Source organism: Anolis carolinensis, chromosome 4 (genome assembly GCF_035594765.1).
Source record: "Anolis carolinensis isolate JA03-04 chromosome 4, rAnoCar3.1.pri, whole genome shotgun sequence".
NCBI classification, from domain to species: Eukaryota; Metazoa; Chordata; class Lepidosauria; order Squamata; family Dactyloidae; genus Anolis; species Anolis carolinensis.
Genome location: NC_085844.1, coordinates 176,763,521 through 176,777,310, shown reverse-complemented (window position 1 = coordinate 176,777,310; position 13,790 = coordinate 176,763,521). Strand labels below are relative to the sequence as shown.

General features: G+C 40.6%; 1 protein-coding gene across 3 annotated transcripts in view; it reads right to left on the bottom strand.

Annotated features, from left to right (window-relative positions):
* Positions 1 to 13,790, bottom strand: part of slc1a7 (solute carrier family 1 member 7) — a 72,983-nt gene that overhangs the window by 9,678 nt on the left and 49,515 nt on the right. For 2 of the 3 annotated variants that reach the window (XR_010005410.1, XM_003220312.4), the window contains exons 6-8: positions 12,597 to 12,696; positions 10,244 to 10,477; positions 3,479 to 3,673 (exon numbers count right to left, since the gene is read on the bottom strand). Coding sequence is in view for 2 of the 3 variants with exons in the window: in XM_003220312.4 (XP_003220360.1) it covers positions 3,479 to 3,673; positions 10,244 to 10,477; positions 12,597 to 12,696 (529 nt within the window). In the remaining variant the exon portion in view is untranslated. The remainder of the gene's footprint in view (positions 1 to 3,478; positions 3,674 to 10,243; positions 10,478 to 12,596; positions 12,697 to 13,790) is intronic. The other variant, XM_062978300.1, reaches the window with a different exon arrangement.

The window sequence follows — 13,790 nt, the reverse complement described above, 5'->3', positions numbered from 1 at the left end:
CAGGTACAAAAGTTGTTGCACCAGTCTAATATGGTTGTGACTGGTCACAATCCAGCACAGAGAAACAAATGGGGTTGTGTTTAATTAAGTAGGGATTGAGCTGCAGTCCTCAAATATGATTACAGTTAAATTGTCCTGAATCGTTCAGACTGGGCAAGCTTGGGATATCATATACAAGTAGAAGATGTTCCAAATAACTAACTCAGGGGAGTTTGTCAGGGACTAAGATTAAATCAAGAGATCAATCTGAAGGTTATAATTCATTTTGGATTTTTTGGTGAACCCTTATGGCAGGGGTTCCTAAACTATGGCCCGTGGATCAAATGTGGCCTTCTAAGGTCATTTGCTCAGCCCCTGCCATAAATTTTAAACTTAGGGTCACCCTAAGTCTGAAATGACCTGAAGGCACACAACAACAGTCCTAATTAACTTGACTCTCTCATCCGCCAAAAACAAGCCCACACTTCCCATTGAAATACTGGTACATTTATGTTGGTTAAAATTGTTCTTCATTTTAAATTGTTCATTGTTCTTTCATATATTTTTTTGCTATGTGCAGTGTGCATAGGAATCCATTCATGTTTTTTTCAAACTATAGTCTGGCCACCCAACAGACTGAGGGACCATGAAAAGTTTGAGGATCCCTGCCTTATGGTAACCTATTGCAACATGTGACTTAACATGCCAGATGCAAAGCACCAGTCAGAGACTGCCTTACCAGGGCTATTGAGCTATGTTTGGCTTGATGGGACACTCACATGTAGAACAGGCTTGCTCTAATATGACCTTCAGCATAGAGCAAGGGAAATAATTGCATCAACACTAATTGCTGGAATCTCCTTGCTCTTAGCAGTAATTCCCAGAAACCACCAGAACTAAAAAATAGAAATCATAGCTGCATAAATGCGGCCCAGCATAAAGCTGATTAGTGTGATGCTTATGCAAGCAGAATGACAGTATTACTAATCTAGCAACAATATCAGTAGTAATTTCAATGTTTGATAGAGGGGTTGTTTTAGGGGATGAGAGCGGGTTCTGATTATTATTTATCTCACCCTCAAGGGGAATGTATTTCACCTACTTCATCCCCTTTCTAGTCCAGAAATTACATGACAAGTAACATAGGTACCCAGCAAGTGTTCTCCATTTGCTACCCCCACCTCCTTTTAGCATTTACACAGAACAGCTTGCAGTGAACAGTCAACAAAAAGGAAAAAAATAATATACTTTGCTTATATATTTTACAGTTTGGGCCCTAAGCTACTATGAGCTTGTGAAATCTAGTGTTTAACATAAACATAAACATAAACTCAGGATCCTCCGGGATCTCACCCTGACGCAGGCGAAAATGTTGGATAATAAGGAGGGATTAAGGAAAAGCCTATTAAATGTCAAATTACATTATGATTTTACAAATTAAGCACTAAAACATCATGTTTTACAACAAATCGACAGAAACAGCAGTTCAATATATGGTAATGTTATGTAGTAATTACTGTATTTACGGATTTAGCACCAAAACATCACAATATATTGAAAACATTGATTACAAAAACATTGACTACTAACAAATTGACTACAAATAATGACAGAATTGCATAAAATGAACTTAGAGTAACAACATTGTAAAAAATTAAATCCGTAAAACATTAAGTCCTTGTTGCCTAGAGAACAGAAAGAGCTGTGGATCCGGGCAGGTGGCAGACTGCGTTGGATAATCCAGAACGTTGGATAAGCAAAGGTTGGATAAACGAGCCTCTACTGTACTAGTGGTTTTAATTTGTTTTGTACTATGTTTATTTTATGTGTTGTTTTAAGCCCTTTGTGCTATATGTAAACCGCCCCGAGTCCCTTCAGGGAGATGGAGGCGGGGTACAAAAATAAAGTTATTATTATTATTATAAAATAACAAGAAAGAAGTTCCTGCCCATAGCAGGCTCCAAGTGCCATTCTCTAACCTGATGAGTAATCAGACATTGCCGCATAATAATGGGTTTTGAGAAAGCATGTACAGAAGAAGTTGTGGCTTACAGGATCATCTGATTCTGAGTCTTGTTATTCTAGAAATGTACAACTAAAACCCTTGCAAAGAGATGAACTAAGCTTGATGTAACTCTCAAGGAAAAATGAGAGCTTAAGTCACATATGATGAACCCACTTTCAAAACTACCGTGTTTCCCTGAAAATAAGACAGTGTCTTATATTAATTTTTGCTCCCAAAGATGTGCTAGGTCTTATTTTCAGGTGATGTCTTATTTTTCCATGAAGAAGAATTCACTTTTATTGTTGAACAAAAAAATGGACATTTATTATATACTGTACAGTGGATGTCATCGCAAACCAACATAACCAAATAAACTGTGAGTCCTAGCAAGAATTTCTTGTTACTACCATTATTTTCATGTACAGCATTATTTTCATGTATGTACATTTACGAATCCTGCATGCTCTGGTGTTCTGTTTGGCGAGCATAATTCCAAACAAAAACTTTGCTAGGTCTTACTTTCGGGGGAGGCCTTATATTTAGCAATTCAGCAAAATCTCTACTAGGTCTTATTTTCTGGGGATGTCTTATTTTCAGGGAAACAGGGTATGTAGTCACCTAAAGGCATAATAGAAGTCAAGTGTTGCTTGTTTTCCTAGTTCATTTCTTTCCACAGCCACTCTTCTAAACTATAGGGACAGTTTATTCCCTACATATTCATTTCAATAATATTTGCCACCATCTGCTAGGCAAACTTTAGGAAGTTTAGTTCAGGCTATACTTGAAAACCACAGCGGTGAGGTTTTTGAAAAGAATGGTAATATACAACAACACTCAGTCTAGACATGTGAAATAAATGGAATGAGAAGTACTTTGTCTTTGCGAAAAGTATGATTCACAGCTGCACCTCCTAAGGAAACAATAAATAAGGAAACTCATGCACAAAGCAATTTCCAATTCATATCTTACTGGTCAGTGGGAATAATCTATAGAACTGGCTAATGGATAACATTATTTCATCCTAAACAATTAAAAGGTAAAGGTAAAGGTTTCCCCTGACGTTAAGTCCAGTCATGTCTGACTCTGGGGGTTGGTGCTCATCTCCATTTCTAAGCTGAAGAGCCAGCGTTGTCCGTAGACTCCTCCAAGGTCATGTGGCCGGCATGACTGCATGGAGAGCTGTTACTTACCCGCCGGAGCAGTACCTATTGATCTACTCACATTGGCATGTTTTCAAACTGCTAGGTTGGCAGAAGCTGGAGCTAACAGCGGTCGCTCATGCTGCTCCCGGGATTTGAACCTGGGACCTTTCGGTCTGCAAGTTCAGCAGCTCAATGCTTTAACACACTTAGCCACCAGGGCTCTTCCCTAAACAATTACTCAGTGTACACTTTTGAATGAAGAAGTTCAATGCAGAGTAGTATAGAACTTTCTGCAACAGACAGGAAAGCACTGTGCTATCGTGTTAAAGCTGCTGAATAATGGAATTTTTACCTTATGGTGATGATCTGTCCAAAATCCAGTTCATAATTGTTTACTTGAGCAATGAAAATGGCAGCCACTGCTTCATAAAGGGCAGTCCCATCCATATTGATTGTGGCCCCCACGGGGAGTACGAATCTGGCAATTCTTCTGTCCACGTGGTTATTCTCTAACAAGCACTTGAAGGTTATAGGCAAAGTGGCTGAGCTGTCAGAAAAATACAAAAATGATGAATTTGGAAAAGAAATGCGAAACTGTGGTTCTCAAAATGATTAAGCAACCATCATGGGAAAACAGGATGTTTTATCAACAATGTGGGACCAAGCTATGCAGATTTCTAGCATCATGTTCATGAGAAGCATGGCTTTTATTAATCTGTACATATTAGCCAATGGCAGCATTAACTGCCAAATTATAGCAAAATAAACATTTTTTCTTCTGCCAAGAGATACTTCTGCGAAGGGGTTGGGCATAAGCCAATGGAAATATGGCAGATATGTGTTAGTGTGTCTTTGATTTACAGAAAGAAGATAGCTGTCAAGAAAGTGGTAAATAATATAAGCACAACCATTATATTATTATCTATATATATAAAAGAGTGATGGAATCCTGGCACCGAGCAAAACAACAAAACTAAACATCCCCCAACCTCAAAATTTCACAACACAATCCATCATCCATGCCTCGAGGTTGAAACCACAAAATATCACGTCACGAACCTCTACAGGGCCTAAAAACCCCCAAAAAACGGAGCTATTCCGTGCATTTCCAATGGGCCACAGCAACGCGTGGCAGGGCACAGCTAGTATATTATATACCGTATTTTTCGTTTTATAAGACGCACTTTCCCCCCCCCCCCAAAATAGAGGGAAAAAGTCAGTGCGTCTTATAAACGCAATCTGCGTCCAGGAAGGGAGAATGGGGACGCGCGGACGGCACAGATCGCCCCATTCTCCCTTCCTGGACGCGTCCGCAGATCGCCCTGGCCGTTGATGGGCCTGTGCATGTGCTTGAGCAAGGAAGCCTCCGTTGTGTCACGTGAGGCTCAGAGGGCGGACGGAAAGGGTCCTCGGGCTCCCATTCCTCCTGCCCGCAGGGCCTGTTCTTGCTGCTGGCCTGCACACCCCCGCCTCCTCCTCCCAGGCCTGCGGCCTCTCGCCGGCCTTGCCAGCCTTGCCGGCTGCTCGCCTGGCCACGATGCCTGCTCCTGCCTGACCGGTGCCTGCCCCCACCTGGCCACAATGCCTGCTTCCCCGCCACCTTCGCCTTCCCTTCCACCCCGAAGGCGGGATGGCGCCGCTGGACCATGGTGCGCTTCTCCGTCCTCTCCAAGGCAAGGAAGGAGGGAGGCGGGGGAGCCAAGCCAGCAAGCGGTAGCAACAGCAGCAGCCCCCTCCTCTGCCTCCTCCTCCTCCTCGGCTGGGGCAAAGGCCAGGTGAGAGGCAGGGGCCCTTCCTGCAGGCTTGAGGGACTCCTCCCTCCCTCCCTTCCTCCCTCCCTTTGTCCCTTCTTTCTTTCTTTTCCTCTTTCTTTCCTTCCTTCTTTCCTCATCTCCTTTCTTCTGCCTCCCTCCCGCAGCTTAATTTTATTTATTTATTTATTATTAATATTAATTATATTATATTAATATATTATATAATATAACGTATAAATAATTATATTTATTAATAATTAAATAAATAAATTTATTAGTTTAATAATAGTAATACCCCTTGTGACGGCGCTAGTGGCGCCATCTATATGTTGGAACTATAAGTTTCAAGATTTGAATTGTATCATGCCTGATTTTGCCCTTACCCTGTAAATGTAGTTGGATTGGTTATTTATATCTGTCAATCAATGTTGTTTGTACCTGTTACATTGCTCACTCAGCAAAACTGTTTGGCTCCACCTCTTCCTGGAGTAGGACTGTGTTTCCTCCTTTTCATTCCATCAGCAAGTTCTCTATCGGATGGACGTGAAAGGGAGGCTTGGCTCAAAAAGCCCTTCAAAAGTTACCTCTCAGCACCAATTCTGAGGTTCTTACCCTTGGGACTCACACTTCATGTTCAGGGCCAACCTGAACAACGTTGAGGAGTCTCAAGCGCCTTCACATCAGTCCTTTGGCAACAGAGGAAGACTCTTGTCTTCAGATATAGGTCATTGGACTGAGGCTGAGTTTGCTCCGGCATTGACAGCCAGAGAAAGAGGGATCTAGAAGGCTCCACGGACTTAAACAATCAAAGACTGTAATGTATATTTTCTTTTACCCCCTTTGTGAACAATAAACCCAGTTTTTGAGTTAACTACCGTGTTTTGGTCCTTGGGAGTTCCAGTTTCCCTAAAGGAGGGCAAGAAGCAATCCCCTGGGGAAAGATGTCACGTCCATGCCTCTTTCACTAAGAGTTTACAGCCCCAGGCGCGACGGCACACCCCTTATCCTTATTTAATGTGATAATAATAAATGTATTACCTGTCTCTCCTTATCTAGCCTAACAACAACAACAACAACAACAACAACAACAACAACAACACATTTATTACCCATCTTTTCATAACTAGGAGGAGGAGGATGATAAATTTATTGTGTTGTCAAAGGCTGGATTGCTGTGAATTTTCCAGGCTGTATGGCTATGTTCCAGAAGCATTCCCTCCTTTTTCCCTGTGGTAATCCTTTGTTGGGAGGTGTTAGCTGGCCGTGATTGAGGATTCCCTGGCACCCTCCCTCTTCTCCCTCCCTCCTCCTCTCCCTTTCTGCCCTTCCTTCTTCCTTTTCTCCTCCTATGCTTCACTCCTTCCTTCCTTCATCCCTTCTTTCTTTCCTCCTTCTTTTCTTCTTCCCTTCTTTCCTGCCTCCCTTCCTCCTTCCTCATCTCCTTTCTACTGCACCAACATACATTGGCCATTTTCCCAGTCACTGGTGGGGTTATGGCTATGTTCCATAAGCATTCCCTCCTGGCGTTTTGCCTGCATCTATGGCAGACATCCTCAGAGGTTGTGAGGTCTCTTGGAAACTAGACAAGTGGGGTTAAATCTATCTGCAGAAGGTCCAGGGTGGGAGAAAGAAAGAACTCTTGTTTGTTGGAGGCAGGTGTGAATGTTGTAATTGGCCACCTTGATTAGCATTAAATAGCCTTGCAGCTTCAAAGCCTGGCTGCTTTCTGCCTGGGGTAATCCTTTGTTGGGAGGTGTTAGCTGGCCCTGATTGTTTCCTGCCTGGAATTTCTCAGTTTTCTGAGTGGTGTTATTTATTTACTGTCCTGATTTTAGAGTTTTTAAAATACTGATGTTTCACCCACATCTACTAAGTTTGTCCCCACTTCAAGTAAGTCACCCCAGCCTTGCCATCAATGGGGCGATCTGTGCCGTCCGCAGATCGCCATTCTCCCTTCCTGGACGCAGATCGCCAGGGCGATCTGCGGACACGTCCAGGAAGGGAGAATGGGGCGCGTGCGCACACAGCACAGATCGCCCCATTTTGCCCTTAGTTCCTGGACGCAGGCACAGATCGCCCGGGCGATCTGCGCCTGCGTCAAGGAACTAAGGGAGAATTGGGCGATCGTCCAGATCGCCCAATTCTCCCTTACTGTTATGTTATTTTATTAAAATGTTCTAGGTCATCTTTTAGTTCAAATTATTTTTCCTCATTTTCCTCCTCTGAAAGCTAGGTGCGTCTTATCATCAGGTGCGTCTTATAAAGCGAAAAATACGGTAATTGAAAACCCTTAGTTTCTGTTGATTTTTCCCAGATCAAACTAGAGATCTTATTCTATTTTAAAAGTCAATTCACTTTATGCGACTTGAATTTAAAAGTCAAGAACTCTCAGTAGGCTAAAGTTCTATGTGTCTAGATTCTGTGTATTTCATAGAATAGTAGAGTTGGAAGAGACCTCATGGGCCATCCAGTCCAACCCCCCGCTAAGAAGAAGGAAATCGCATTCAATCGCATATTTATTTTTGGAAAATAAATAACCTGATCATATGACATTTGATCTTATCTTAGGTTAATAAGGTGTTCCTTGAGTAACCATGCATTACATGTCATATACCAGCATTTTTCAATGACAGGGAAGGGTATGTCACATTCCAGATGTCATTGGATAGCTGCTATTTGCTATGCTAGATAAGCTGATTGGGTATTGTAGTTCAATAACATCTGAAGACAACATATCTCTGGCCTTTGTCAACCATAGTGCCCACTCGATGATCCTAAGCTATAGCTCCCATCAGATTCAACAAAATGAGAAATTGTTAGGGATAATGGCAGCTAGAGTTCAAAACATATGGGGATTTTATCTGGGAGGAAGTCTGCCTTGCATACTTTGGTTTTGCTACTTCTTTGTGAGCAATTAGGATTGCACAAAATTTGTATAAACATTCATTAAGAGACCAAGATGCTGTCAGTGTACATAAGACTATAACTGGACAAGTGAAATAGGCTATTATCAAAGTCAGTTGCAGACAACTGTATTTTATCAGTTCAACCACTATTTTTATCAAATGAGCACTCATTTTTATACAACTACACTGATGAACTGCCATCAATGCATGCTGTAGACCAGAAAAAATATTTTGAAGGCTGTAAGTCTCCATCTTTGTATATAGACATGTCAGTGACTCAAAAAACATGGACTAGCACTCCTTTTGGGATGTTGATTTCCTAAATGTACATTGTTTTTTCAGGTTAGTAGAATACAACAGCAGCTGAAACTTTTGCTGCAGCTGCTGCTATGATCTACAAAGCTTGGGTGAGAGTTAGCATATGACATGACTCAGAAACTGTTTGAGCTCCAATCGAATTCACCAGTGTTGTCTGTCTAGAATATTTAGTATTACAAAGTAATGCTACATCAGAAGCATTACAGAAAATGAAAATGGTGCCCCTCAGTTCTCTAATGTTGTCTATCAACTCAGAGATGTTACTGCCAAAGAACATGAAGTACAAAGAGGTCCATGAGATAGCACTTTTCTGAGTGACTTCCTGGAGACAGCCTTATATAAAACTTAAGTTTTACTGTCAAAGTCAGTATCGAGGGCCACAAATCTAACTAGAATGAGACAGCCACTGAAAACAAATAAGGTATTCTCTTTTCCACAAATACAGTTGATCCTAAAGGTACTACTGTCTTTGTGCAGTTCAAGTAATTAGTTGAAGAAGCCTTGCTACAGGTAATCGTTATCTGAGATGCATCAAGGTGAACATGTCTTTCAGGATTTCTACTCTTACTATATGCGTTGTGACCTAATGCTAAAGGGCAAGCCAGACTGAAATGGATCTAGATAAGCAGCTTCAGTGAGATGCTTCAACCCAGCCCCTAGTTCTTCGGTGAGGTTATCTACAAATCATGTCTTAGACATTAACATTATGCAATGGCCTTTCTGTGAGTACTATTTATCCAGATACACATCAGTAGAAAGCACTGGTTTAGCAGTGGCGGGGTATAAATAAATTATTATTATTACTATTATTATTATTGTTATTATTATAGCATCCAAAAATCATTATTGCATGCTTTTCTGTCCACAATTTGATCATATCCAGCAAGACATCAATTTCAAACATTCCAAAATTATTGTTTCAGTTATCTCATATAACTCTGCCTTTCTCATGCATTTTGAACTTTGCCTGTGTATCACATTCAACACCAACATTCAACACCACAAAGTTTCCATTTGCACTCTGAGATGTCTGTCTATATGATATAAACATACTCCCTTCTATGCTAAAACAACTGAATTAATTTATTAATTACTACCAAAATTGCTGGCATATGATATATGGTTTTATTCTGCCTCTTTTTTATAATTAGGATTATACAGTTAGTCAGTTGGGAACATCTTGTATTATATGATCATAGGACAATATCTGAAGAAATATACAACAGGGCACAACATTAGGTTGTCAGGACACTTCCAAACTTCCAGTACTTCTATTTGTCTAATGAAATAAGATCATTCCTATGAAAAGAGTACATTTTCCCAGATTACTTTCTTCTTCATTTAAGAGGTAAGTGTGGTATATGTCACCCCAAACACACCAACATTGAGAAACCGGAAGGATCAAACTTTCTAATATTTCACAAAGATTAGCAAAGTTTTTTATTCCTTCCTATACCTATCCCTAAGCCACAAGTGAAACTAAATAATCAATTTTTGAAAATCTCATAACTGGCCATATTCAGAGTTGAACAACCACAATGAGCTTGTTTGCTTTGCTGAGAAATTCCAATTTAGAATTAGCCTATAATTCTCCAAACCCCTGGAGTCAAGTCAACTTTAGTGAAGTATGACCTACTTCTTTCTGGCTACTAATGTTTATGATTTCTCCAACAGGGTTGGGTCAATCTTCATCCAACTTGTGTGACATCAACTAAAACCATAAAGCTAAGAAAACTTCTGGTATAGATCCTATTTTCAATATGGAGTAAAAATCAGAACAGGTCCAAGATGGAAAAAAAAATAACTGGGGGTTCTCTAAAGCCAAGCAATAGAATTTGGCATAGCTCTGAAGTATTGCTCAATCTAAGAGCATATAATAGGTAGCACCATTTGTCAAGCACCATTTGGGAGACTACCATTTGTTCACCAACTGCTCCTGGGTCAGTTGGACTGTCTACAATAGTGTTTGTCACTTCTGAATCCAGGGGTTGAGAGATCTGGTGTCTAAGTAAGATAAACCAGGAGTATGGGAGCTAGAACATCAACAAAAATCAGGACCTGTGAAATCAAATTCAGCAGATGATTCCTATGATAAGCCATTGCTCTAGAGATCAATTCATTCTGCACAATTCATGGTACCTGGATGATGTGGCCAAAGCAATAAGCAAGGCTTGAAGAATCCCTCTGATGAAGACAATGGGGTTCTTCTTGGTGATGAAAAAGTACATCATTGGCAGAATAAAAAGACCATGGACCACCAGGCCACACACAACAGTAATGGCATAGAAGCCAAGCTTCTTCCCAATAGCTGATGGATCATCCATTTCCAAGATCTTACCAGCAATTAGGAACACTATTCCAAATGGAAAATACCTGAGAAAGAGAAAGCTGTGTGAAAGAATACATCTACACAAAAATGGAATAGAACTAATTAATATATAGACTATGTTTAGAGCCAAGTTGTACACAAAACAGGAAAATGTGATTACTTTCCACTGGCTTTTTAACTGAAATCCACTGTTGAGAGACTACACCATTTATTGCTGCAGCAGCAATGAACTGTCCCTTTAAGTTACCTGCCAATCTATGGTACCCCATACATTCCATGGAGTTTTCTTAGGCAAGAAACACTCAGATGTGGTTTTATCAGTTCCTTCTTTTGAAATATAGTCCACAGCAGGTGGTAAGTGTCTGTGATCTCAAAGTACTAATCAAGGTTGACCATGCTTAGCTTCCAAGATCAGACATGATCTGATATTTTAGGGTACTTAGGACACAGTGAGTTTTTGTGCATATGCTGAAATTCCCCAACATACAGCATATTTCCAAACAAAAATAGCTTCTGTTCACAAGTTATGGAGAGGGTAGAAAATATTATGTAAGTATTCTCATGTTTTTCCTCTGGAGTTAGGACAAAAAACGAGACTACTTAACTCACAAGTAAAAGATAAAGGTCATAGCACTTCAGAGCTGAAACTGTTATTAAAGCACCGGTCCCCCAACAGGAGTACAATGGAAAATAATGAGAATAATAGCAACAATGGATTTGGAAGAATAATCACAGGTCTTCTGCATCACATGTAGGTTAGACCCTGAGCCAATTATTCCCAAGCAGCTTATCAGGAATTTCACAATCAGAAGATTGGGAATGATAAACAAGCTTGCTTGAGTTTCCTTCTTCATTACCAATTTCTTCCATATGCAGCCAGCAGAGACTTGTGGCTGAGTTTTAGGGTTTAGTCTTAAGTCCGTGCACACCACTGCCTCACACTGTTCACCTTGAGGTAACCCAGAGTCTCCTGCAATGCATTGGAATCCTATGGCAGACATCAAGGGAATCATTGTCAGAGGATGCAGTGTTGATATTCATAAGGACATCATGATGACAGAAAACTACAGATTGAGAAGAATTATTAAATGACATAGGCACTGACTTTACACTTCAATTCCTACTATTAATGTTCAGCAAGGTGGTGCTCAAGGCTGTCCCTTCTCAAAGAGAATATACATGTGAATGTCTGTTTTATTAGCAGCACTTTAGAGCTTTCATTCCCTTTTTATTGCTGTTGATTGTTAGGGCAACTATGCCATTGCATCAGAACCTCTTTCTATGAAGACTGTTTGTTGGTTGCTGTGCATAAAACAAATTCATACACAGGTATCTTCCAAGCAAACCAAAACCAACAAAAGTCCTATGGCCATTGATGAGTGACAATGGGCGCAGGACTCTGAAATCTGGAAGCCCCTATCACGGACCAGCACATGGGTGATGGGGATGGATTCAGTCGTTCTAACTCAAGGTTTGAGGCAGTTGAGCAGCTATATCCATGAATGAGCAGCTCTATTTAGGATCCACTCTACTCACTCCATAACTCACACAATTAACATTCTGAATTTAGGACTGCTATTACTGCAAGCAAGCTGAGGCATTTTAAAACACCTAGAACTGGGAAGCCCTGGCACTCGAGCGTTGTAACTGGAGGTCAGCTGTATAGATTTTGAGAAGGCACAAACAGAGAGTGAAAGGAGAAACGTGCCTAGAGGAAGAAGTGTCAAGCAAACCCTTGACATGACTGCCTTCCATCTGGAAAGCTATGTCCCCACTGTGAAAGATCATCTGGATCCATAATAGGTCTTCACAATAACTTACGGACCCACCACCAAACTCTACCCTTGAAAGACAATCATACTCGGCTACAAGTGATTGCCTGAAGAGCGTTATTCTTAAGTGCCTTCAAACTGTTTCTGACTTACAGCAAACCGAATCATGGGGTTTTCTGGGGCAGGGAGGTTGTGATTTGCCCATTGTGGGTTTCCATGGCCAAGTGGAAACTCGAACCTTAGCCTTCAGAGTCATAATTACTCTCAAACCTCTACATCACACAGGGTCTTTGATTCCTTTTATGCAGCCTCATTTCACTGTTCAGGCCACCCCACCAAAACACACTTGAATGTGGAAGTAGCAATTATGTCAAGCAGCACATTTACTCACCATACAGAAATAGCCACTATCTTCATGACAGATTCATTTAAGCACTGGCAAAAACTGACCAAGGGAACTCCGCTGTTACCCATTCTGCCTAGCATTAGTCCTAAAAATAGATAAAACATAATTATTCAATTGTTTCACTATTAAGGAAGTTTTGATCATATACTACATCAAACTCTGAAATGTGCACAAAATACTTAAGTCTGAATAGCCAGATGAATACTGCAGTTCTAAAGTGAGACATACCTGCACACAACCCATACCAGCACTGATTTATGACACATTTTCTGATTTCACAGTCTATGCAAAAGAGTATTTGAGGTTAATCTTACAAAGATATTGAATGGACACAGTATCTATGTTCTGAAGTGAACTAGCCTTTGTCCTTTGAAAAATGGGCATGATCGCTGCACATGTTTTGATATTTCTTGGATTGCTGGGTCCAAATTTGGGACGTGCAGACAGGAGCTGCCTCATTCTGGGTTGCTACTGTGCATCTTCTACACACAACCACCATGAGTGCCATTACCACTGTCACTTTGACCAGAAGCATTTATTTATTAGTTTATTTTACTGCCTCCTTTCTCCCAGAGCAAGACCCAGGGTGGCTTCCAAAATTCGCAATGTTGCTTGAGATTATGCTATTGCTCCATATGATGGACCCCAATTGATATCACAAAATCTAACCAATACAGACACAAGGAAAGACTGTAATATTCTATAAATGTGTTCTAACACAATCAGCAATTTATTCTTAACCTCCATAGCAATGGAGATTGAAGCCTCAGCTACACCACCCCACACTACCCAAAGACCATACAGCCATCATGAAAGATCTAGAGATTTCTATAAATTAAAAAATTCCAAAAGAATGTTTTTATTTATGGTTTTTTCACTTTAGTGGGGGATATGCCCCTAACCCCAGTGAAAGTGGAGGGCTTACTGTACTTAGAAAAACACCAAGAAATGGTGCTGCCTTGTCCCCTTTTTTATTGTAAATTGCTGGGTTTATTGCAGGATGAATAAGCTATACATAGCTGATGTTGGAAAATGACACTGAATAAAAGAGTGCATCATGTGGAGTGCCAGAAAGCAACTGCATTGACCCACATACAAAAAACCTTCTAGAATATAACAATCTTCCCATCTGGTTTCTCTTTAAATCCAAAGATCATTAATTGAAAGAAAAATATGCGC